This window comes from Anoplophora glabripennis, unplaced genomic scaffold, assembly GCF_000390285.2.
Source record: "Anoplophora glabripennis isolate ALB-LARVAE unplaced genomic scaffold, Agla_2.0 scaffold11, whole genome shotgun sequence".
Lineage (NCBI taxonomy): Eukaryota > Metazoa > Arthropoda > Insecta > Coleoptera > Cerambycidae > Anoplophora > Anoplophora glabripennis.
This window is the reverse complement of record NW_019416496.1, coordinates 318,667-342,965: the sequence shown is the minus strand read 5'-3', so window position 1 is coordinate 342,965 and position 24,299 is coordinate 318,667. Positions and strand designations below refer to the sequence as shown.

At 32.0% G+C, this 24,299-nt stretch overlaps 2 protein-coding genes across 2 annotated transcripts in view; both read left to right on the top strand.

Moving 5' to 3' along the window:
* LOC108908172 (transmembrane protease serine 9) lies at positions 1-17,188 on the top strand. Its single transcript, XM_018712109.2, has 13 exons — positions 1-114; positions 183-314; positions 2,475-2,572; positions 2,654-2,823; positions 2,952-3,220; positions 3,997-4,098; positions 9,132-9,196; positions 13,130-13,196; positions 13,259-13,390; positions 13,535-13,632; positions 16,399-16,568; positions 16,682-16,953; positions 17,007-17,188. The coding sequence occupies exons 1-13, from the start codon at positions 61-63 to the stop codon at positions 17,112-17,114; spliced, it is 1,737 nt and encodes a 578-aa protein (XP_018567625.2). The 5' UTR covers positions 1-60; the 3' UTR covers positions 17,115-17,188.
* A 5,879-nt stretch (positions 17,189-23,067) lies between these two features.
* LOC108907689 (serine protease persephone) overlaps positions 23,068-24,299 on the top strand; it is a 16,847-nt gene continuing 15,615 nt past the window's right edge. Inside the window, exons 1-3 of the mRNA XM_018711475.1 lie at positions 23,068-23,154; positions 23,214-23,345; positions 23,616-23,713. Of these exons, the coding sequence (XP_018566991.1) occupies positions 23,092-23,154; positions 23,214-23,345; positions 23,616-23,713 (293 nt within the window). The 5' untranslated portion in view covers positions 23,068-23,091. The remainder of the gene's footprint in view (positions 23,155-23,213; positions 23,346-23,615; positions 23,714-24,299) is intronic.

Here is a 24,299-nt window from a genome sequence, read left to right as displayed (position 1 = left end):
CTATAAATATTCGCTCATGATAAAGTTTTGTCACAAACCCGAAGACACTTCTCCTGGGCAATGGCGTCGAAGGCAATTGTACTAACTCTCCTGGCACTCGTGGCTTTGGCCAAGGTAACAACAATTTATTTTTGGTTTTCTTTGGGACTTTTTTAATGATAATTAATTACTTTTACTTCTAGAGCGAATTAGACTATGACAAGGCTTTCCCTATGCCTGATCCAGCGGTTTCACTCTTTCCTTCGCCGCATGGCATTCCTAGTCCAAGGATTGTAGGAGGTGAAGAAGCTGTACCGAACTCTCACCCGTATCAAGTAAGTACCTTTCAGTCTTGTTTAGCTGTGATGAAATGAAATTAACGGCTAGTTGCATTGCAAAAATTTTTTTATATTCGGCAATCCAATACAAAATTTACATTCAAAGAATTTGGTTTGTATTCCTAGATAAAATATTGGAATAGGTAATGAATAAAATTGAAATCAAAAATATTTATATCGGGCATAGTCCCACAGGGTACGGGCTTCTTTCAAGGGACCAGAGGCCTAAAACCGGAAAAATTGTACGACATATGGAAAATTATGAAAAATTAAATGTTTATTACAGTCCAGCTAATAAAGCGTTCTAGACATTTTGTTTGCCCATATAAACCTTATAAATTTAACAAAAATAACTTTCTTCGAAAACTGTTAACAAAAGTGAGTTTTTTCTGTCATCAAACAGCAAAATACTTTTATGTTCTAGAACGCCAGTCTTTTTTGTTCTAGAACATAATGCAAATGTCAAAACAATTTGTAATTTTTTCGAAACATTTATGATTTTATTAATTACAATATACAGGGTGTCTCATAATTAGTGTCTAATAATTTACCACTTGATTCTATTGTCAAAAATAATAATATTTTTTCATATAAACATGGGTCGAGAAATGCTTGCTAAGGGAGCTAAGCCCCCTAAATGGGGCCTCAAAAAATTCATTTTTTTTTAATATTTCCGAAATGGGTTGAAGACAAATTATGAATTTTGACATCGTGAACGCTCATTAAAAGTCGAAATAATTCATTATAAAATTTTAAAAAAATTTTAGTCAGAGGCGTCTCAATTGGGGTGGTCGTCGACTAAAATTTGCCCCAATTTTTTTGCTTGTCGAAATTTTCAAATTCATCTCTTCTCAAAGCTCCACAAACACCAATTATTAAAATGATTTGAAAAGTTGTCCAAAAATATATATTATATTAATTTGAAATACCTTCTCTGGCAAAATATATTAGGCGAGCGGTTCACCCCTAAATAAAAGGCATGAACCGACTAATTTTTTAAAACAAAAACCTACAACATGAAACTTTTTTATTTTATAGTGTATTCTTCTGATAATTTACAATTTCTTTTTTATATTTTTCGGCGTGGTTAGTCGATTGATTTTCCACTACATGAACAAAAATATTTTTGAAGCATATCTAACGCAATTTCTCCTTCGAAATAATTAAAATTCAAATAACCATTTTCAATTTTCCATCCATGTGTCAATGAATCAAGAGTTACAATTTTACTATTTGTAGACTGTTTTTTTTATTCGCTTTAGACCTTCAATAAAATAATTGACCTACACCAACAAAATATAATACGCTTTTTTTAGAATTAAACTGTTCAATAGTTTTTGAGAAAAAAATTCCGAAAGTTTATCGATTTCGTCACTTGTTTCACATCAAATTGAAAATATCTCGGAAACGAAGCATTTTTAGATTTTTTGTAAAAGGACAAAAGGTGTTTATTTTGGTCCCAAAGAACTGTTTTCAAAGTCATTCGGCGAGTAATTTTATTTTTACAACTTTTTTGTTTATAACAATTGACTGACCGCGCCGAAAAATATAAAAAAATATGTAAAATATCAGAAAAATACACTTTATAAAATAAAAAAAGTTTCATGCTGTAGGTTTTTGTTTTAAAAATTTAGTCGGTTACCTTCATTTAGAAGCATCTTTTTAGGGGTGAACCGCTCGCCTACATTATCAGGTTCTTCTTGTAAAAATTTCCCAATTTCCTCTTTCGTTAGAATTTTGGACTTTTTCGGAAGGTATCCAACTGATTTGCTTTTCAAATATGGTATTAGTTTTGGAAATTGTCTAATATTTGCATTTTTTTAGCATTCAGGGTACTTTTTATTATGGAATATACTGACCATAACGTCGAAGGTTTAATTTTATTAATTTTATGGTCGAAATATGCCAGTAATACCGGTTCCGACACTTTTTGAATTTTCTTCAAACTACCACCCTTTGAATTCGTTGTACGCAATCTACGCAATAAAATTCCTTTTTGTATAAGAAACTGGGAACAAATTTATTGGTTTAGACAGTCCGAAAAATTTTTTTTACAGATTTTTATTGCCAGTTCAATATTTCGGATCTGGATAACTAATGTTGATATGATTGAAACCTGATAGACTTTGTCTTTCCTCACCCACGTCTGATTTTCAGGTAGGACTTTTCCTACCCGTCGCCCAAGGACTGAGTTTCTGTGGTGGATCCCTGATCACGGAAAAGACCGTTCTCACAGCTGCTCATTGCGTTGACAGGTAAGTCAAGTCTTTATGTCTTTAGCAAGATTCTGTAGGCGACATCAGTTATGTAATGAGCCGAACTTACCGTGTCTTTAGCCTTGTTGCACCTGTCGAGGTAGTACTTGGAGCCCATCGCATCAGAGAAGAAGAAAGTACGCAAGTAAGAATCACTACAAATAATATCGTACTTCATCCTCAATGGGACCGTGATCTTATAAGGAACGACGTAGCCGTTGTCATTCTACCACACCGTGTCACGCTCAACGGTAAGAGTTTTTTTTTTTTTTGATATCCATAATTGGAAATAAATGTGTCATCCATGTACCTACATTGGGTTGTTACAGCCTTAGGATTGGATCCTTTCCGCTTTAGCTTTTAATTCTGAATATTCCAGCTAACATCCAGACCATCAGACTGGCAACAGGTTCCGATGATTTTGCGGGACAGCAGGCCATTGTAAGCGGATGGGGAAGGGACTCGGACAATTCCCAAGCCATTTCACCAGTTCTAAGGAAAGTTGAAGTGCCCGTTATCACCAACGCTGTTTGCAACATCGCTTTCTTCGGAGTTATTCAGAGCAGCAACATCTGCACGTCTGGGCTTGGTGGAAGATCCACTTGCAACGGCGATTCTGGTGGTGCCTTGGTAGTTGATGGTGTACAGGTAAGTTCTTGTATTCGGAATATCAGGATTTAAGCCTTAATGAACAGCAAAATTATTATGACTAATTATGACGTATTGTGACACAAATGTGTATGCCTGCAGATGTCTCGAGTTAAGGGATTAAAGACTCGATTCCTCAGAGTACAGAAGACATCCTCGCACAGACTGTGACTTAAATCACTGTTCATCTGCGGAATATAAGCCTGCACAAAAGAGATAATCTGCAACATGGTTCTCCATCACTGTCGTCATCAAAAACAGCTTCCATGTCACTCTCATCAGTCAAATCAACAGTCTTCTTTTTCTTTGTCATTTTTCACATTTCTACAACCTTTGTCGCTGTTGCAACTTTGCTGTTTTTTTTTGTAGAATCTTCTTTTTTACGTTTCTAATCTAAACTCCCTTTTAAGTCATACTTACTTGGCATCACAGCAACACTTCCAGCATTTGCACTGGGCTTTTTGAATTTCCCAGACGTGGTTTCTAAGCGACTTCAGTGTCACTAGAATCTTTTGAAGTTTCCAGACGTGGATGCTTTGAAGTTACTGCAGATGTCTCCTCAAGGCAGTATTGAACTAACACATCCTCGATACCTTTGCCCAGAGTAGGCTTTCTACTAAGTGTTCAAATTTAACTAGTAAAAAACTCGTCGGAGTGACTTTCGTAGAACTTTACTTTAAACATTTGATGAAATGAATTCGGTGCCATCTAGTAGACATTATTCTGTTTACTTGTTAATGTAATGAACGTCAAATTATTAAAATCACTTTTTTCAGGTTGGTATTGTCTCCTTCGGAAACGGACTAGGCTGTGCAATTGGATGGCCAGCTGCATACGCCAGAATAACAAGCTTTTTAAGCTGGATTGATTCCGTCAAAGTTTAAATTGTAGTTTTTTTTGAGAAAAACATACATGTATATAAAATAAAATTATTTTACCACGACACCCCACTACTTTTATTATATCCATTTGCAACGAATTTAGATAGGTAGTTAAAAAAGTAAACAATGGAGATTGCATTAGATAACAACAGAAACTGTTAGTTGACTGATTTATAATCACCTTATCTTGATCAGACGTACAAAGTCGCCTTTTCAAAGAAACAGATGGATAGCGATAGTGCGTAAAATAAGAGGCTATACAGAGTGTGGCGTGCATAATCTAAAAAAATTAAACTACAGCTTCCTGATGATATTTGTAATAGAAAAGTCTTATACCAAAAAGTTCTATCTTCGCGTTTTTTCTTTTGTAAATTAAAGTTCATTTATTCAACGAAAATTAAGACCGACCCTGTGTTATTTATTGAATCTTTGGAAATGGTTTTATGCGACCCCAGATGCAACCTTATAATTGAAATCGGTATAATCTAATGCTAGTAATACTAAAAAGAGGTTAGGTTACATTGTCAAAAAATGTGTGCAGTCAACTGATTTTGTATTTGTATTGAATTCATTATTCACTTAATTATTAAATACTAAGCATCGTCCATCGACCCATCATTGTTAAAAATTGAAAGATTCGAGACAAAAGTTTTTATTTTGTAAATCCACGATAGTGGACTGTAACTTTTATCAAGAAGTAAAAAATAAGAATAGCGTGCCGATTACATTAAAAACGAGATTCTTATTTCTTACTTCGCTTAATTTTTTAGTTTGTGCACAAACTAGTTTTACAATGAACCGAGGAAACAATGCATTTACTATTTCCGAACGTGTCTATATGATATTTAGTCCAAGAGAATTAAACTCAAAACCTTCGAGATATGGCTGTTGCTTGATGTAACTTGGATATTAGTAAAAATCGGTCGAAAATAATATACCTATACAATTAAAATATAAAGTTGCGCCAAGAAAAAAACTTGTGCTATTTGCAAAAAAAATGACGTGTTTTTTCTAACATTTTCCAACATAACTTCTTAAATATGCAGTTTACAGAAAAAACTATTACTGGTGAAATTGTTTGTTATGAAATTTGCTACAAGATAGAATTGTTTTGATACCTGCGCATATCATATTTTTGTTGCTAAATAGCCAAAACAACGTAAGAAAGTGATGAAAATCGAGGTAATTTGGAAGCGTCAAACTGACAGGCAAGAAATTGTCCAATTCTACTATAAATGTAAATGTAAGTACTTTAAACGATTATAAAGCGAAATTCCAAAACCCGATCCAAATCGGTCTGATAGTAATGGTATCAGACAATTTGTTACTAAATTTCAGCGCGAAATGTCGTTATTTTTTTACGTGAGGGCTGGGGTCAAAGTTAGGCATTTTAATCTGCGCTGATTTTTTTACATCTACTTGGACCCCTTAACAATCATATAGAATCGTTAGAATATCAATTTTCTTTTTTTGAATAATTTTTGTAGCGAATTTAAAAGTTAGAAAAATTTTAACTTTATAAACAATTACTTTCGTGAAGCGGTTTTGCGGGTTGGAAAATATACCAAAGTACTAAAAAACAGTTCTCGGAAAGACGCTTAACTTGAAAAAAAGAATGTTCAAATCGGTCGAATAAGTTCCGAGATATCGAGTGTCAAAGTCAACAAGCGTTAGCTGCAAAACTATGCATAATGTAACAACAAAATATGAATTTGGTAGGTTTTTTAAGAATTTTTCGTATGTACTTTTATAAATATTATCACAAGTGTGCTTTTTTATGAAAATTCAATGAATACCGTCAAGCCGACCATTTGTGCCGCAAAACCGAGGGGAGGGGACGAATGGTAGAAATTGAAATCGCGCATTCAAAAAAAGCACGCGCGCTTCGGCGTTCAATATCTCGGCTTCTATGGCTCCGATTTTGATGATTTTTTTTTAATGGATAAAACGAAATGAGAGGAATTCAATTATCAAGATTTCATTAATATATTATAAAGCCCTTTTATAAGTATTCCTGTAAATAATAATATCGATGGTAGGATATAGGAACATAATCCACTGTTAATTGGTATTAGTTTTAATAATTACGTGGTAATAATGTTTAAATAAAATCTTGAAATTTTTATTTAATATGTAATTTATTTATTGTATGCATAGAAATCATAGAATATAGAAAAAGATATAGATACAAATAATTATTTATTTATGTTTATAAAACGTGTTTATTATATTTTCATTATCACCGTATTATTAAAGTTTTTCACTTTTTTACATCATTGCCTGTTTTCAGTTATAATATCAGCATTTGAATAAGTACCGTTTTCCATTATTTTCAAATCAGTGTTTAACTAATTGTAAGTAGGTACCACTGTCAGATTAACAGCAAATGATGACTTATGGTTGGTTAATTTGATTTTTTAAATTTGCTAGCAATTTTATAGCCGTCCTCGCAAGAAATTGGATCATTTTATTTATCACAAAAACCGTCGAAACAGAAAAATTAAAAGATAGGTATATGGAGATGTAATATGGACATATATAGAGTAAATTTTTCCAACAGATTTTGATTAAATAAATTTTTGATTAAATATACAGGGTGTCTAATTTAGAAAAACCAAGTTTTGACGGTTCGGTCAATCAAATGCGACAATAAATATGAAACTGAAATAGGTGGAAGACCATTAGACCATTAGAGATGAATATTGGGAAGCTTTATAAAATTCCCCTAAAATTACGCGTAGAATCCAAATATGCAAAAATATATAGGATGTTCCAGTTATAATAAGCAAATAGGTGGGGCGACTACCGGTATAACCGGAAGTACTACAACAATGGCATTATTTTATTTAAACTTTTTTTAAATAAAACCTCCAAAACCACTAGGTCCCAAATTTTCAAAATTCAAATCGAGGTAGTCTCCGAAATATTCTAATGGGCCGTCACCGTATGACAGCTTGTAGGAGAAAATTTTGAGAGCGAAAACAGCAACTATGCTGTAAAAAGCGTTTTATAAATATCAAATAAATAAATTATATATTCAATAAAAATTTCAAACATTATTACGAATTAAAACTAATAACTATTAACAATGGACTATGTATATCTACCATCGATATTATTATTTACATGAATATACAGCAACAATGAAATGTGTGTAATTTTAAGTAGTCGTAATAGGCTGATAGGGCTTTATAATATTTTAACGAAATCTTGATAATTGAATTCCTCTCATTATGATATATTGATTTTAAAAAAATCATCAAAATCGGAGCCGTAGAAGCAGAGATATTAAACGTCGAAGAGGGCTCGCTCTTTTTGAACGCGCAATTTCAATTTCTATCATTCATCCCCTCCCCCCGGTTTTGCGGCTCAAATGGTCGGCTTGGCGATATTTATTGAATTTTCATAAAAAAAGGCACACGTGTGATAATATTTATAAAAGCACATACGAAAAATTCTTAAAAAACCTACCAAATTCATATTTTGTTGTTACATTATGTATAGTTTTACAGCTAACGTTTGTTGACTTTGACACTCGATATCTCGGAACTTATACGACCGATTTGAACGTTCTTTTTTTCAAGTTAAGCGTCTTTCCGAGAACTGTTTTTTAGTACTTTGGTATATTTTCCAACTCGCAAAACCGCTTCACGAAAGTAATTTTTTATAAAGTCAAAATTTTTCTAACTTTTAAATTCGCTCCAAAAATTATTCAAAAAAAGAAAATAGATATTCTAACGATTCTATATGATTATTAAGGGGTCCAAGTAAATGTAAAAAAAATCAGCGCACATTAAAATGCCTAACTTTAACCCCAGCACTCACGTAAAGAAATAACGACATTTCGCGCTGAAATTTAGTAACAAATTGTCTCATACGAATACTATCAGACCGATTTGGATCGGGTTTTGGAATTTCGTTTTATAATCGTTTAAAGTACTTACATCTACATTTATAGTAGAATTGGACAATTTCTTGCCTGTCAGTTTGACGCTTTCAAATTACCTCGATTTTCATCACTTTCTTACGTTGTTTTGGCTATTTAGCAACAAAAATATGATATGCGCAGGTATCAAAACAATTCTATTTTGTAGCAAATTTCATAACAAACAATTTCGCCAGTAATATTTTTTTCTGTAAACTGCATATTTAAGAAGTTATGTTGGAAAATGTTAGAAAAAACACGTCATTTTTTGAGTATTTTTGTATTTTTAAATTTTTTCTGCAAATAGCAGAAGTTTTTTTCTTGGCGCAACCTTATATTTTCATTGTATATATTATTTTCGACCGATTTTTACTAATATCCAAGTTACGTCAAGCAACAGCCATGGCAATGTGTAATTCTCCTAGACTAATTAGTGTATGGTGCAGTCGGAGAAAATGCGCTCGCGACGACTAGGTTGTACCAGGAACATCGTCACCATCGTGCAAATACAATCCTACAGAGCGTTCAGCGGCTGCGAGATACGGGAAGTGTTATTCCTCGAGGAGAAAGACGTCATATGATATATTTAACTTATTTTAGAAGTACTAAATATAAAAATATTATATCATAAAAATGTCGCACTTCCGGCACATCCGGAAAATACCGCATGCCCAAAATTTTAAATCGATATATTTTTTCGTGCCTAAGCTAGAGCCTGAGTAGTAATCTCGTGGTCACCCGGTATATAAATGGTAATTTTTCAGTATCGATGGTCCTGTAGAAGTTGTGGTTAGGGGTCACGTATTCGATCACCTGAGCCACATCAAGTCAGAGTAAAATCTTCAAACATAATCATCCATCAAGATTTCGAGGGAACCTCTCTAAACGACATTGCTGTGGTCAGGTTGCCTGAACCAATCAAATTTAATGGTAAGAGAAACTAAACGAACCTTTTCTAAATTCAACGTACTGAGGATTGTAACTTTCATGAGGCTTTCTAAGGCTGATTTGACGTTTCGAGGGACATATCGCTCTCTTCTTCACTGATACGGCTTGAGAGATGTGACACGGAAACTGTTTAATCCATGATGATTGTATTTTTCAGAATACATTCAATCCGTTGCACTCCCAAAGGACAACAACACCAACTACGAAGAAAGTAAAGCTTTAGTAAGTGGGATGGGATTTCTGACTATATCTGTGAGATGTCTCCGACTCTGAGAGTGACCAAGGCCTCCATTGTTTCCAATTTCGGTTGCTAGGTCACGTATTTGGGTGATGTAGATGGAAATAAGCTTTGCGTAAATGGTAGATCCACTTGCGTGGGAGATTCTGGTGATCCTCTGGTCATTGAAAATGTTCAGGTATAATACATATAAGAGATAAAATGTAAGGGATTTCTGTAAGTTTAATTGAATATTTCCTGAATTTCAGGTGGGTTTTGTGTCTTTAAGGAACGTATTGATGTGTGAATATGGTTGGCCTTCGGCATATCCTCCTCTTTATTAAATGCAATGTACACAAATTTCAGAGCAGAAGTCAGTTTCATACTTATGACACCAGAAATAAGAATGACCTTAATAATAAATATTGTAGACTATTGAGAACGCGGAAGGGGACTGAGTATACTGGAATAGAATTTTTTAATGCACTTCCTCCCGATATAAGAAACCTAAACTCAAGGCAATTTAAAAAGAAAATAAAGAAATATCTGTTGAGTCATGCTTTTTATACTTTCGCAGAATATTTTAATAGTGATTTTATAATATAGTGTGTAAACAATTTTTTTAATTATTTTCTTGTATTGTTTTGTTTATTTATGTCATTTTATCATTAGTTCTTCATAGAACATGACTTTACCTTTGTTCTGACGTGTGTAAGCACTTTTGTGTATGTAACACGAAAATTGGAAAAATAAATAAAAATATACCAGAGTTGCAGGCTTTCTCGACTGGATTCACGATAATGCTCTGTAAAATAATATGTATAATATCTGAATAATTGTAACATTAATTATTTGAAGTTAGCACGATAGTATTATGGTATTTTCTAAAAGTCCAACCAATTTACACTTGGAGAAAAAAAAAATAGTTACCTGGACTTTTATAAGTGGAAATGGTAAAAGGGCTTATAATAAACCTAAAAAAAAATAAATGCGTGAGCAGGGGCGGCGGAGGGTTGATTTGGGGAGTTGAAAAGTTATGAAAAATTGTATCATTGGGATTTCTGGCGAAAGTTGACGTCAAACAAAAAAATATCATTTCTGCAAAAATAATTTAATTTTGACGAAACTTGGTGAAAGTATACCTTTCTCTGTCTTAAATAACCTCAAATTTTTTTTGATAAAAAAATCAAGAAGTGTCCGAGTTATTCATTATTTTCGGCCTGAAACACTTTTTTTTCAAAGAAAAATTCTACTTAAAAAAATCAGAGTTCCGCCGGTAATCAATTTTTTCGTTTTGGTATATACTTTTTGGTGAAATAAAAAAAATCTGTAATAACATTTCAAAAACATGCTCAAAAATGCAAAATAAATAAAAAATGACTTGCAACATTGAATTTTTCAGTTATTGTTGATAATTTGTAATAAATTAAAGACGATTCAAAAACTGATTACACCATTCAATTCTACGGAAAAAAAATAAAAAAAAAACTGTGTCTCATTGTTTGACCCAAAACTTTATTTTTGTACAGTATTGCTATAAACATCTAAGTCGAATTAGAAATGCACAAATGATAAATTATCTCAGGATGATTTGAGATTTTAGCAATACAAAATATTAACTGCAAAGTCTACTGCTAACGCGAAATCCGAAAACCCGAAATTTTGCAAAATCGTTTTATTTTTTTTCTGGCTTGATTTGAAAATTAATTTTAATTAAATTGTATATTTACATTGCCACTTTTTTCGCTCTATCCAATGGCGACAACATTTTTGCAATCCGACGTTTCGTCTTCGACGGGCCATCATCAGATTAATTTTTTTAAATATATCGCTGCTATTTTTATGACAAAATCTAGTCATTTTTAATTCTGTATTAGATGATATTAATCGCTTAAAAAGGTTTTTAATTTTTCCTGAGTTCAGCTCTGAATGCTTTCAACATACCTGTATCTATTGGAGAAGAGAGAGACAGGAGAGAATACAAGTCAATACAGCACAAAATATTCAATAATTTTTTTAATCCATAATTTAAAAAATTGTACCTAATAAAAAAATAATACGAATTTATGAAATATTTTATTATTTCTAATTATAGTATTACTAACAGTAGTAAAAAAATTGTTGGATATTTTGTGCGGTATTGACTTTTATACTGTTATAACTTCATCCAATAGAAAATTTTAAGTTATAGCTAAAACAAACTAAAAACTTTTTAAGCGATTACAATAGTAATATCCTCTAATTCAGAATTAAAAATGACTTAACTAGATTTAGTCATAAAAATAGCAGCGACGTATTTAAAAAAATTAATCCGATGATGGCCCCTCGAAGACGAAACGTCGGATTGCAAAAATGTTGATGCCATTGTATAGAGCGAAAAAAGTGGCATTGTAAATATTTAATTTATTTTAAAATTCGTTTTCAAATAAAACCAGAAAAAATTAAACAATTTAGCAAAATTTCGGGTTTTTCCGGATATTTCCGGAACTACCCGGAATTTTAAAACTTTCTAAACAGCATATTGTTAGGTATAAAAAAACACAATTTTTTTCTAATCTAAGCCACCCCGTATCTCTTACCGTTTCCTAGATCCTAATGCTATCCCATCCTTATCTTGGACACACTGTATATCCATGAATTCATCAAACTTTTAAAAAAATAAGTACACTAATCGATCCTATGGAAAAAATATTATTATTTATGTTATTTAGTCACTATTCGACTTAAGTTTATATCAATACTGTATAAAAATAGTTTTGGGTCAAACAATGAGACAGTTTTTTTTTTGTATTTTTTCCCTACAATTGAATGGTGTAATCAGTTTGTGATTTTTTTTTAATTTGAACAAATTATCAACAATTACTGAAAAATTCATTGCTGCAAATCATTTTTTACTTTTTTGCATTTTTGAGCATGTTTTTGAACTGTGATTACAATTTTTTTTATTTCACCAAAAAGTATATGTCAAAACGGAAAAATGATTACAGGCAGAACTCTCTACCATGATTTTTTTAAGTAGAATTTTTCTTTGAAAAAAAGAAGTGTTTCAGGCCGAAAAAAATGAATATCTCAGAAACTTCTTGATTTTTTTATCTAAAAAAATTTGACGTTATTTAGGACAGAGAAAGATATACTTTCACCAAGTTTCGTCAAAATTAAATTATTTTTACGGAAATGAGAAATAAAAAACGAAAAATCAGAGAAAAACCAGTTTTTCGCATTTTTCTCGGAAATTTTGAGGTTATGTTAAAAAATGACCTCTATAAAAGTTGTAGATTTTTGCATGATCTACAACTTTTGTATTAGATACTTTTTTGTTTGACGTCAACTTTCGCCAGAAATCCCAATGATACAATTTTCATAACTTTTCAACCCCCCAAATCAATCCTCCGCCGCCCCTGCTCACGCATTTATTATTATTTTTTTTTTCGTTTATTATAGGCCCCTTTACCATTTCCACTTATAAAAGTCCAGGTAACAATTTTCTTTTTTTTTCCCCTCTAAATGAGTTATTTTGATCGGTCTATAATGTTGATTACTATATCTACATTTTTTTCTAGATATATAAAACCTAACACTGTCTATAAGGAAATTGTCTATTTCCTTATTATCTTTATATTTATAAAGATCATGTTTATGTAAAAGAAATTTTATTACTAGTAATCAATATTTTATATTATTCCAATTATTGATATATTTATATCCTAATTGTTTGGTTAAGGCTTAAATGTATTAAATGTGTCTGATCCCTTTGTGTTCGATATGAAAAATTTTGAAGTCTCAACGATTAAACCCATCTCTCCTTTTTCAAACAATCAAATTCCTCTAATCTACTTGTTAAAAAAAGACAACTTATCACATCACATACTGAAGGTTATTAAGGAAAGATTACAGAAAAAATATAAAAGCCCCTCCAAAAAAAAATAATAACAATTAAGTTGTTGTACTCCATTCAAGATGAGAGCAGTGATCACGTGCCTTTTGGTCTTCCTCACTTTAGCAAAGGTAACATTTACATTTGTCAAGTGAAATTTTCTGTATTGAATCTATATTCTGCGTTTGTGTAGGCTGACATCGACTGGGACAATGTTTTTCCCAAACACATAAAAGAGTATCCTCATGGTAGTCTTCCACATGGGATTCCAAGCCCTAGGATTACGGGGGGAGTAGAATCTCTGCCTAATTCTCATCCATATCAAGTAAGTTCACCCATAACACAAAGAACAGTTGTTGGTCTAACATAAACATTAAATCAGGAGATAATTGGTTAAAAATAGTAGGTCAGTATTTGTAAAGAAAAGGAAACCAGCTCTACGAGTTTATCTTATTTTTTTTTACTTTAGGTAGGCCTTTTCATACCAGTCAGTGGTGGTACTGCTTTCTGCGGTGGTACCCTCATCTCGAAGCAGACGGTCCTCACAGCAGCACATTGCGTAGACAGGTAAGGATTTCTAAGTAGTAATAATAATAATAATCTTTATTTCAAAGATATGCCCCTACACATTGTAGATGTAAAACAAGCACGAAAATGCAAGAAAGACACATAAATGAAACGACGTCAAAAATTGCACACTATACACATACAAATGTTACTTAACACAATAATATACACTCTTTACAATTTCGGCAACTGCTAAAATTACAAGTCTCGTGCCTCTAAATATTCATTCAAATTATATGGCTCCAATTTAGTCAACATTAATTTAATGTGTTTTTTAATCTATGCTTGTTAAAGTCTTAAAATGCAAAGGTAATTTATTAAAAAACTTTATACATACATAAAAGGAATTTTTTTCTGTCAACGGCAAGTTATGTTTTGGATATGTAATATTTATAGTACTTGTATCATACCTATGATTGGAATTATTAATTGTAAAACTAGTTTTATTCTTAAATGTATACAAAAGACATTCATAAATATATAGTCCATATATTGTCAAAATATTATTTTGTTTGAACTTATTCCTACATGATTCATTATATGCTATTTTATATATGATTCTGATAACTCTTTTTTGTAACACAAAAATTTTTTCAATACTTGAGTTACCCCCCCAAAATATTATTCCATACTTGCAACACGATTCAAAATTTGAGAAATATAATATTCTTAAACTTTTTATATTCAAATATCTACTTGTTATTCTAAAACCATAACAAATTTTATTAAGTTTTACACATAAATACTCTATTTGATTTCCCCATGTTAGATGTTCATCTATTAAAATTCCAAGAAACTTAGTATAATCAACGAAAGCCATTGAATCATCTGCAATATCTACATTTCGAGGTGTGTCAATTTTAGCTTGTTTTGTTCTGAAAAGTATTATTTTAGTTTTATCTTTATTTAAAATAAATCTGTTTTTTTTATACCACTCTCTTGTGGCTGAAAATAAATTATTTCCCTCCTCTATTAATTCAGGATAAGTATCTGCCCCCACAAGTATGTTATTATCATCTGCATAATTGGTTATACTTTGATTGGAATTTATAGAAACATCACATAAATCATTAATATATATAATAAATAAAATTGGTCCAATTACACTACCCTGCGGTATACCAATATTAGTGTCCAGTATTTCAGATTTTACAAATTCTGCATTCGATCCAATGGCTACTCGCTGACGACGATTACCAAGATAACATTCTACCCACTTAAGTGCATTACCCCTAATTCCATATGTTTTTAACTTATATAATAGATATGGGTGATATAAGCAATCATAGGCTTTGGATAAATCCAAGAACATTCCCAAAGCAATTTTTTTATTTTCTGCATGTTCCAATATTTTATTAGTAAATTGAAAGATAGCTGTTTGTGTCGATCTTCCCTTAATATATCCATGTTGGGTATTATGGAACAAATTATCAGCATTCATAAATTCAACTAACTGAATACACATTGCCGTTTCAAAAATTTTTGAGAAACTAGGTAAGAGACTAAGAGGTCTATAATTTTCAAATAAATCTGTATCTCCCTTTTTATATAAGGGTTTTATGACTGCAAGTTTTAACTGCTCTGGAAATATTCCGTATTTAAATGAATTATTCAGTATATGGCAAATTACAGTGTTTATCTCACATATACACATTTTGATTATTGCAGCTGGAATTTCATCATCTCCACTACTATATTTATTTTTTATAATTTCAGATATTTTTACAATATCAGTAGGTGTTAGTGATTTTAAATACATCGATTTATTATTATCAGGTATATCACATTGAAATGGAATCATTTTTTCATTTCTAAACAAATTTGGAATTACATCATTTAAGTATTTATTATAATCATTAGCAACATCTAGTAAATTCTGTTTTTTCGGGAAATTATTATATTTATATTTTTTACCAGTTATTTCATCATGTATAGCCCACATGCACTTGTTTTTATTATCTGACTTTAGAATCCTATTTTCATATTCCATTTTCCTACTTTCAATCAAGATATTATTATGTCTCTTTTTCTCATCTTTATACATCTCCTTAAAAATATTACTATTTCTACTTAATACTAATAATATATCTAATCTATTTTTACTCTCTGTTAGTAGTTGATTTTCAATCGTTTTGTGTTTTTTGCTAGGTACTATACTTGTTAATCTTTTTGGAAAACATTCATTAAAAATATTTAAATATGTACCAATAAAATAATTCCACTGTTTATTTACATCTTCATCATTACACCTAAAAACATCATCCCAAGTTTGGCATCTCAATTGTACTAGAAAATTTTCTTTAATCTTTTGAGTATAAAATATTTTGTATATTTTACTATTGTGAGAGTTATAATTTTTAATTTCAAAACAAATTTTTTGCGCCCTGTGATCTGAAATATGTGAATCTAAAACATTTACCCGATATTGATCAATATTAGTTAAAATATTGTCAATGCAACTTTTGCTGTTAGTCGTAATCCTTGTGTAATCGGTAACAGTTAATTGTCTACCAAAGGAATTTACTACAGAAATTAATCGTGATTTATTTTCATTAGCATTTTTCATTTCAATGTTAAAATCACCTGCAATAACCAATAAAACATTTTTTTCAAAAATCGTCGTTAACATTAATTCTAGTTTATCAAAAAACACCTTTAAGCAACCACTGGGTGGTCTGTAAATTACAATGATAATAAGTTTCGATTCATTTAATGAAAATTCAACCGCTGTGTATGTTACGTTATTTAATTTTTGTTGGATTTTAGCGTGACTGGACCAGTGTTGGTGGTCCTTGGGGCACACCGTATCCGTGAAATTGAACCTACTCAAGTTAGGGTCAACTCTTCTGGTATTTATGTACATCCGATGTGGTCTAGCTTGCTAATCCGCAACGACGTCGCCCTAGTAAGGTTGCCCCAGCCAGTTACGCTTAACAGTAAGAGAAAAAAACAAATTTCTAGTTAAAGCATACTTACAATGACCTTATACAGTAAAATTATATAATTGTAATGAAATTTGAGAAGAAACTTCTACTTTTTATCTTTCCAGATGCCATACAGATAATACCACTCGCAAGAGATCCTTCCAACAGTTTCGAGGGTCATCAGGCTCGTGCTATTGGCTGGGGACTTGACTCTGATCAAGCTACAGGTATATCTAACGTTCTGAGGGAAGTAGATGTGCCGGTCATCACTAATGGCGTTTGCAACATTGCCTTCATGGGAACTATTCAGGACACCCACATATGTGCCTCAGGACTTGGGGGAAAATCCACTTGCAGCGGTGATTCTGGTGGACCTCTTATAGTAGGCGGTGTCCAGGTAAGTGCCCTGTTAATTTTCTCTAGTTATTGCTAATGCTGTTTTTTTTTTAGGTTGGAATTGTTTCATTTGGAATAGCTTTAGGATGTGAAATTGGATGGCCATCAGTTTATACCCGTGTTACAAGTTTCCTCGATTGGATTTTACCAAACATCATTTAATACATTATACAAAAAAATTGTTATAAATATTATCATTAATTGTGACATCAATAAATGGAGGTGTATTCTAGAAATATCTTTTAACTATAATGAATCAGTAAATAAGGTATATTTTTAGATTCTTTTTTTTTTTCAATTATCGAATATATCGAATGTTCCTATCAAGTACACAAGATGTGTCTAAAAATACGTTGAGAGAATAATATAATTTTAAGTACAAGGATTCCTATGAACTTGAGTCAGAAAAAATTCACTTAAGACCCATTTTTCTGATAAGTAATTCAAAAATAGCCTTTGCATTCTCGATTGCAATAATCTGATAAAGGAACAGTTTTCTTTTTCGTTTCCAGTGGCGGGGATGTGGAGCATAATTGAATAATAACATTTTATCTAAAATATTCTGTGCCATTTTCAACATTTATATCAAAATGATAAGCACAAGAAAAAGTGAGTTGACCTATAGTACGATCGTATTCGATGCAAAGTAATAAATCATTGCCTGTCAAGGGAATCAGTGCAACACATTTTATAGGGGGTTTTGGAAATTGAATAATTTCTTTATGCATTATGTATTAACAGTTATATATTTATGAAGGACAAAATGAAAAACAAAGGCATCTCCTTCGCACATTGGGCGGCAGGACAACAATACATTTATTACTACCTTCATTATCCCTCATATGACTTGCGTCTTGTGTTTTTTGCGGCGGCGCGGGTGCCGGCCTGGCGTGGTCAGTTTCGTTTCGGTTGTATTGGTGCTGCGTGTTTCTCGCTCGCGATATATGTGAGGTTATAACTGTTATAAGTGCAATTATATTTCTTTCGGGCTATATGTGTTTCGCGCTATTATTTGAGAATTTGTGAGTGAAATCATATTTCTTGTGCTCCGTAACAAAAGTGTTTTTAGTGTTTTATTTGTGTGATGTGTGTGTGTTTCGGGCTGTTGTTTGTGAATCGTGAATGCTATTATATTTTCTGTGCTAGTGAAGTGAAGTTTTTTGTATTATTATTGCTCTGTTGTCGTTATATGGATAAATGGAGGCGGTGCCTGGATGTTCGCGAGCCGGATGTACTGCTGTGGGTACAAAAAATTCTATATTAAGTTACAGAGAAAAAACGATAATATTAAATGTCTATAACCCTTTAGAAAAGGATCATCCCATGAAACTGAAGACTGGTTTGGTGGAAATGTGTTCTAGATATACTGGAGTAAGCGAATTATCTGTTTTCAAAATTTTGAGAGAGAAGAAAATTGAAGGAGACGTTAAGAAACCTAAAAAAGGGGGTGAAAAGAAGAAATTAATATTAAATGAAGATGAGAAAAATGCAGTTTGGCGTACAGTACATAAATCATAGAATTTATATTTTGTTTATAATTTGTTAACATTTCTTGTTTGATAGAAAAATAACTTATTTTGTTGAGATTGGTAGAGAATTGTTGTTAGTGTTTTCATTTGATAGAATCATATCATAGGATTTATATTTTGTTTTCATTCTGTAAATATTTATAGTATATCTGTTATACAAGGTTTTTGCTTTGAAACTTCGTTCTCCTTATAAAAAAAAAGAATCGTAATGGGGTGCGATGAAGAGATCAGTTCAAGTCTCAAAAATCCCTTTATTCTCATAAACTATTTGTTTTAAATGTAATTTATTATAAATCCAATTCGTTATTTAAATTCCACATATGTACTACATTTCACCTCTGTACGCGCCACTGTTTATTGTACCCTGCTCTACGATCAAGCTCGCCAGGTTAGTATTTGACGTATAACCGACCACTTCGTGCACTCGATGCACCTGGCCGACTACAGCTAGTACCAGAACCAGTGCGTATGCGGCGGTATTTCAGATTTTACATTCAATTTCATTTTAAATTTGAAACGGTTCATCTTACGCCTCCTAAAAATGATGACACGATTTTCCTTTGATAAAAGACCGACAATTTTTTGCTCTACTTTGCATCGTATACGATCGTACTATAGGCTATCCACATGGAGTTTGACTCGCTGAATCTAAATCTGTCGTTAGTTTTACATCAACACTTACAGGATTTGGGTAAATCGCTAAATATTGCTGAAAAATCAACAAAATCAACCAACATTAGGAGGAAATATGAAAACATTGGATGGATTCTTCAGAAAACTAAGTATGCTGGCAACAGTCAGCATTTACTTTACCAGATATCTCTGCTTCTTGTATGTATGGGATAGTCAAGATATTTATAAACAATCACTACAAATCAGTGGCGGTTCGTGACATTGCGAAGTTCCTTCTTCAACCTATCTATTTCAAAAACGTTTGGATACATTAGCAATAAACAATCAAACGATTTTTCGGGAAATTTGTTTGCATATTCGGGAAATTTTGAGGAATTTGTTAAAGCAAAAAAAATTAAATAATGTAAATTCCCAAAACGAGTAAGTACTTAATTAAAAGGAAATATACTTTGAAAATTTGAATTCGTCGCAACTTTTGCCCCGTTTACTTGGTAGTCCAATAATATTTTTCGCATAATTAAAAATATTTGATCTACAAGTACACCATTTATATGTTACAGAATGCGCTTAATGTCATTAGTCTGTGGTGCCTAAATAATAATTTAACGCTAAATGCCCCCTAAGTGTAATATTATATTCACAAAAAAAAATTCTGAACTATTCGATTATAAATTGGATAATATAATATTGCATAGACCCGACTACATAAAAGACCTTGTAGTTACATTTGACCCTACATTATCTTTTACAAAACATACAGACATAATTGCGTCATCTGCTTTCAAGAAAATGGGATTCATAATAAGGAATTCCAAAGACTTATCAGTATTTCTACACTACGATTGCTCTACACTAGCTTTATTCGTTCCAAATTAGAATATACATCAATAGTCTGGAACCCAATTTACGCTAATCAAATTGCAAATTTAGAAATAGTACAGCGTAGGTTTATGAAATCAGCTGTGTACTTATTGGATGGTACATATCCTCCTCATGGTTTTTCAATATTCATGTCCTTGCTAAAAGAAGATTTTTCAAGTAATGTTTTTGTATAAAGTTCTACGTAACATTTTGGACTGTCCAGGTGTTTTAAGTAATATTAATATCAAAGTACCACGACTATCAGCTAGAAGTAATACTGTTTTTAGTCTACCCGCAGCTCATAGTAACGTCCTAGTGGCATCACCATTGTATCAAATTGTTTGCAAGTACAGTGAGATAGAAAATAATGACGATCTATTTTGTTGTTTAGCTAATGATATAAAAAATGCTTTATTTATGTAGTCATATCTATCTTTTATAGTTTGTTGCCTTTTTATTTTGTTCTTTATATTTGTGTTATTTGTAAATTTTAGTCCGGTCAAATTAGTCATAAAAATAGTGGTTAAATAACGAAAATTCCGACAAAGCTAAATTTTGGTGAAGACCTTGGGTACACCATTAGAAATAAAGTGTCATAAGTCCCCACCGTTCCCATGTGTGCTAAAATAGTTATTCGGGGTCAAAAGTCAAAATTTGAGGTTTTTTGGATTTTTTTCGAAAACGGTAAGTTTTATCAAAAAAGTAGCTGTGAAATAATTATAGATCTGAAACTTATCTACAAAAATGGTCCTTATTCTTTTTTTTCTAAGAACTACCATTCTTGAGATATCGCAATTCTAAAAGTTGAAGGAGTCACATTCTACATGATATGCACATATACACCACGTATATACATAGTTAGGCACTTAATGCAAGTAAAAATGCCTATTTGTGTCTCTTGTATGCATAAACTATATTATTATGAGAATATACACTCAAAAGAAATTCAGTCCCTTGGCCAAAATGACGCAGATGTCCTTACAATTGAAAAGCAATAGAACAATTTAATGCAACAAATACAACTATTATAGTTGGTGAAGATATTGACTTATTAATACTACTCACTGCAAGGACTCCAACTGATAAAATTATATACTTTTTATAACCTGGAAAGTCTCAACAGCGAACAGAAATATATTCTTCAAAATGTTTATCTGCTTATCCAAAATGCCAAAACCATATCTTATTTTTAGATGCGATAACCGGCTGCGATACTACATCAGCAATGTTCAGAAGGGGTAAAACATCAGTATAAAAATTATTTGGAAAAAAAGATTTGATTGATTGCAGAAATTGATTTTTCACCTCGAACAATAATCACAAAAGGAATTCGCTTTCTCCTTGCTGTTAAGGAGCTCCAAAAAAAATTGATTGTATAGATAAATATAGATATTTAACTTCTGTAAAAAATACACGTAATAAGAAACAAGTACAACTATCTTGTCTTCCTCCAACATCGGCTTCTGCTAATCAACACTTGTATCGAGTAGTAAGTTGTCAGACTAGGCAATCAACTGAACCCAGAAGACTGGGATTGGAAATTAACAGATAATATTTTGGAACCGATTCAAACTTTACTTCCACCTGCTCTGGAAAAACTTCTAAACACTATTTTTTGCAATTGCAAAAAAAGTTGTAGTGCTAAATGTGGCTGTAGAAGAGTAGGGTTACTGTGTTCTCCAGCGTGTACTAATTGCCAAAGTCAGTCTTGCTCAAATGTCCAATTGAAGGTTCATGTGATTTCGATGAAGAAACAGCTGATTCATCTTCATTTGAACAATTTATGAACATTCAGCAAGAAAAAGAGGGAGAGGAAGAAGAAGAAATCGAAGAGGACATGACTGTTGAAGTCGACTTTGAAGAGTATGAATCAGATAAAATATCAAAAGAAATCAGAACTACAGTTAAAGTCAATAACCAATATCAATATCAATAATCATCATACAGTTAAAAGAGTATTGCCCCTGAAAAATCCGTCATAACAGTTCATGGAGTAGGCCTATCGGGTAAACTACGTTAAAAAAAACGCATCAAAGTACACTACCTCACAGGTGGTGTGGAAATGTGTGCATGTCATGTAGAACGTGACTCTTTCAACTTTTAGAATCGCGATATCTCAGGAATGGTAGTTCTTAGAAAAAAAGTATAAGGACCATTTTAGTAGATAATTTTAAGATCTATAATTTTTGTCAGGACTACTTTTTTGATAAAACTTACCGTTTTCGAAAAAAATCCAAAAAACCTCAAATTTTGACCTTTGACCCCGAATAACTTTTTTAGCACACATGGGATCGATGGGGACTTTTGAGACTTTATTTCTAATGGTGTACCCAAGGTCTCCACCAAAATTTAGCTCTGTCGGAATTTTCATTATTTGAAATGTCTACTTTGACCAGGCTATTTGTACTATTTTTATTTATTTTTTCTCTATTTTTAATGTATGTGTCGTTGATACCATTTAATCGGTATGCTATTCCTTACATAACCCTATGTTGTATACTTTAAGAATCAATAAAAAATTTACAATTTATTAAATAAATCCTGTGTTTTCTATTGAAATTATTTCCTGTGTGACTTTTGGATATCCTTTAGTTGGGAATTCTTTTTTAATTACTATAGTTAAAGTTCCTATATTTACTGTTGCCATCTTTTATCATATGGTAGTAGTAGGTAGGATATTTAAAAATAGATGTACTTTTTATACAGGTAAAAATTATATTGATAACCTAAGATAGATCTGTCTTTTAAAATTAAATTGTAAGAAGTACTGATTCTGTGTAAAATGTATTACAATATAAATAGGTAAAATCTAAAACGATTAGAAACTTAGTGAGGCTTTGTGTAAACGGAAATTGAATAATAAAAGGCGATTGAAAGTTCATAGTACAAATACTTAATATAAAAATCCAGACACTATTAAGTTGAACGTCGAGATAACCATAATCCTTTTTCCCAATTAAAAAAAAATTGATATCTGATGAATTACATACTCCTCAATTTTTCCTTCACATAATCCTTTTCACATAATCGCTGTATTAACCTGTCGCATACATACAAACAAGTATTATGGAGATTACAAACGTATAAAACAACGAGGGGGACAAGAAAAATCATTTATGTTCCTGATCGAAATGCAAGTCGCGTTAGTGTATATTTTGTGTTTCATCGGGTTGGCTAAGGTAATATTTGTATTAATTAATCGAATAGGTTGTCTCTGTATCCATTTGTTTGCGTTCAGGCCGACATCGATTGGAACACAGTTTTCCCCAACCACCTGCTGAATATTTCTCACAGCAGGGCTCCTCATGGTATTCCAAGTCCGAGAATCACAGGTGGAGTAGAAGCTGTTCCCAACTCGATTCCATACCAGGTGAGTTTATGAAACAAAGATTAGTCCGGAAACCTTTTCCGATATTACTATAAAATGAAACAATATGGCAAAGAAACGTGACATCATTATTTAACTAACTCGCTAGGGGTTACGCTAGAGGATCCACCCCCACAGAGCTTAGCCCGAGAACAACAAGGGTAAATCAGAGATTCCTAGCTAAGGTTAAGGAAGCGCATTGTAACTGCCGGCAACTACGGCATAACAACCAGAAAAACTCATTTCTATTTCGACTTATTGGTATAATTTCAGGTAGCTCTCTTTATTCCTGTCAGCGTGGGCACTGGCTTTTGTGGCGGTTCACTAATCGCACCGCAAACGGTTCTTACAGCAGCCCATTGCGTTGACGAGTAAGAATTTTTACAATTTTTTATGTGTAGTTTGTCATCTCTAGTTATGGTAAGCTCCATAGCTTTAGTTTTATGGACAATATGTAAATATTGTCCATAAAACAAAGCAACGTCTATTTGCACACCCTGTATGTGTTAAGAATCTGCTGTCATTTAAAATACAGTATCCCCCTAAAGTCGTGCACAAATTCATTATTAGGTAAACAAAGGAAATTATTAAAAATTCCTGAAACAGGTCGATTTTTGAATTCAATTTTTAGTACGTTTATTTATTTGTAAATAAATTTAGTATTTGTAAATAATTTGGGTATTGTTGTCCTCCCTGTAACAATTAGAAGCAACTTGTGGTATATTTTTGGAATCAGCTCAGTTAGGGCAATGCGAAAATTGGAAAAAAAGTGGGGTGTTCCATTTAAAAAAAATTGTGATGACGTCATTACTCGAACATAGGTCACCCTGTATATTAAATTATTATTTGAAAAAATAGTAAATTAAATTCAAAAATCGACCTGTTTCGGGAATTTTTAATAATTTCTTTTGTTTACCTAATAATGAATTTGTGCACGACTTTAGGGGGACACTGTAT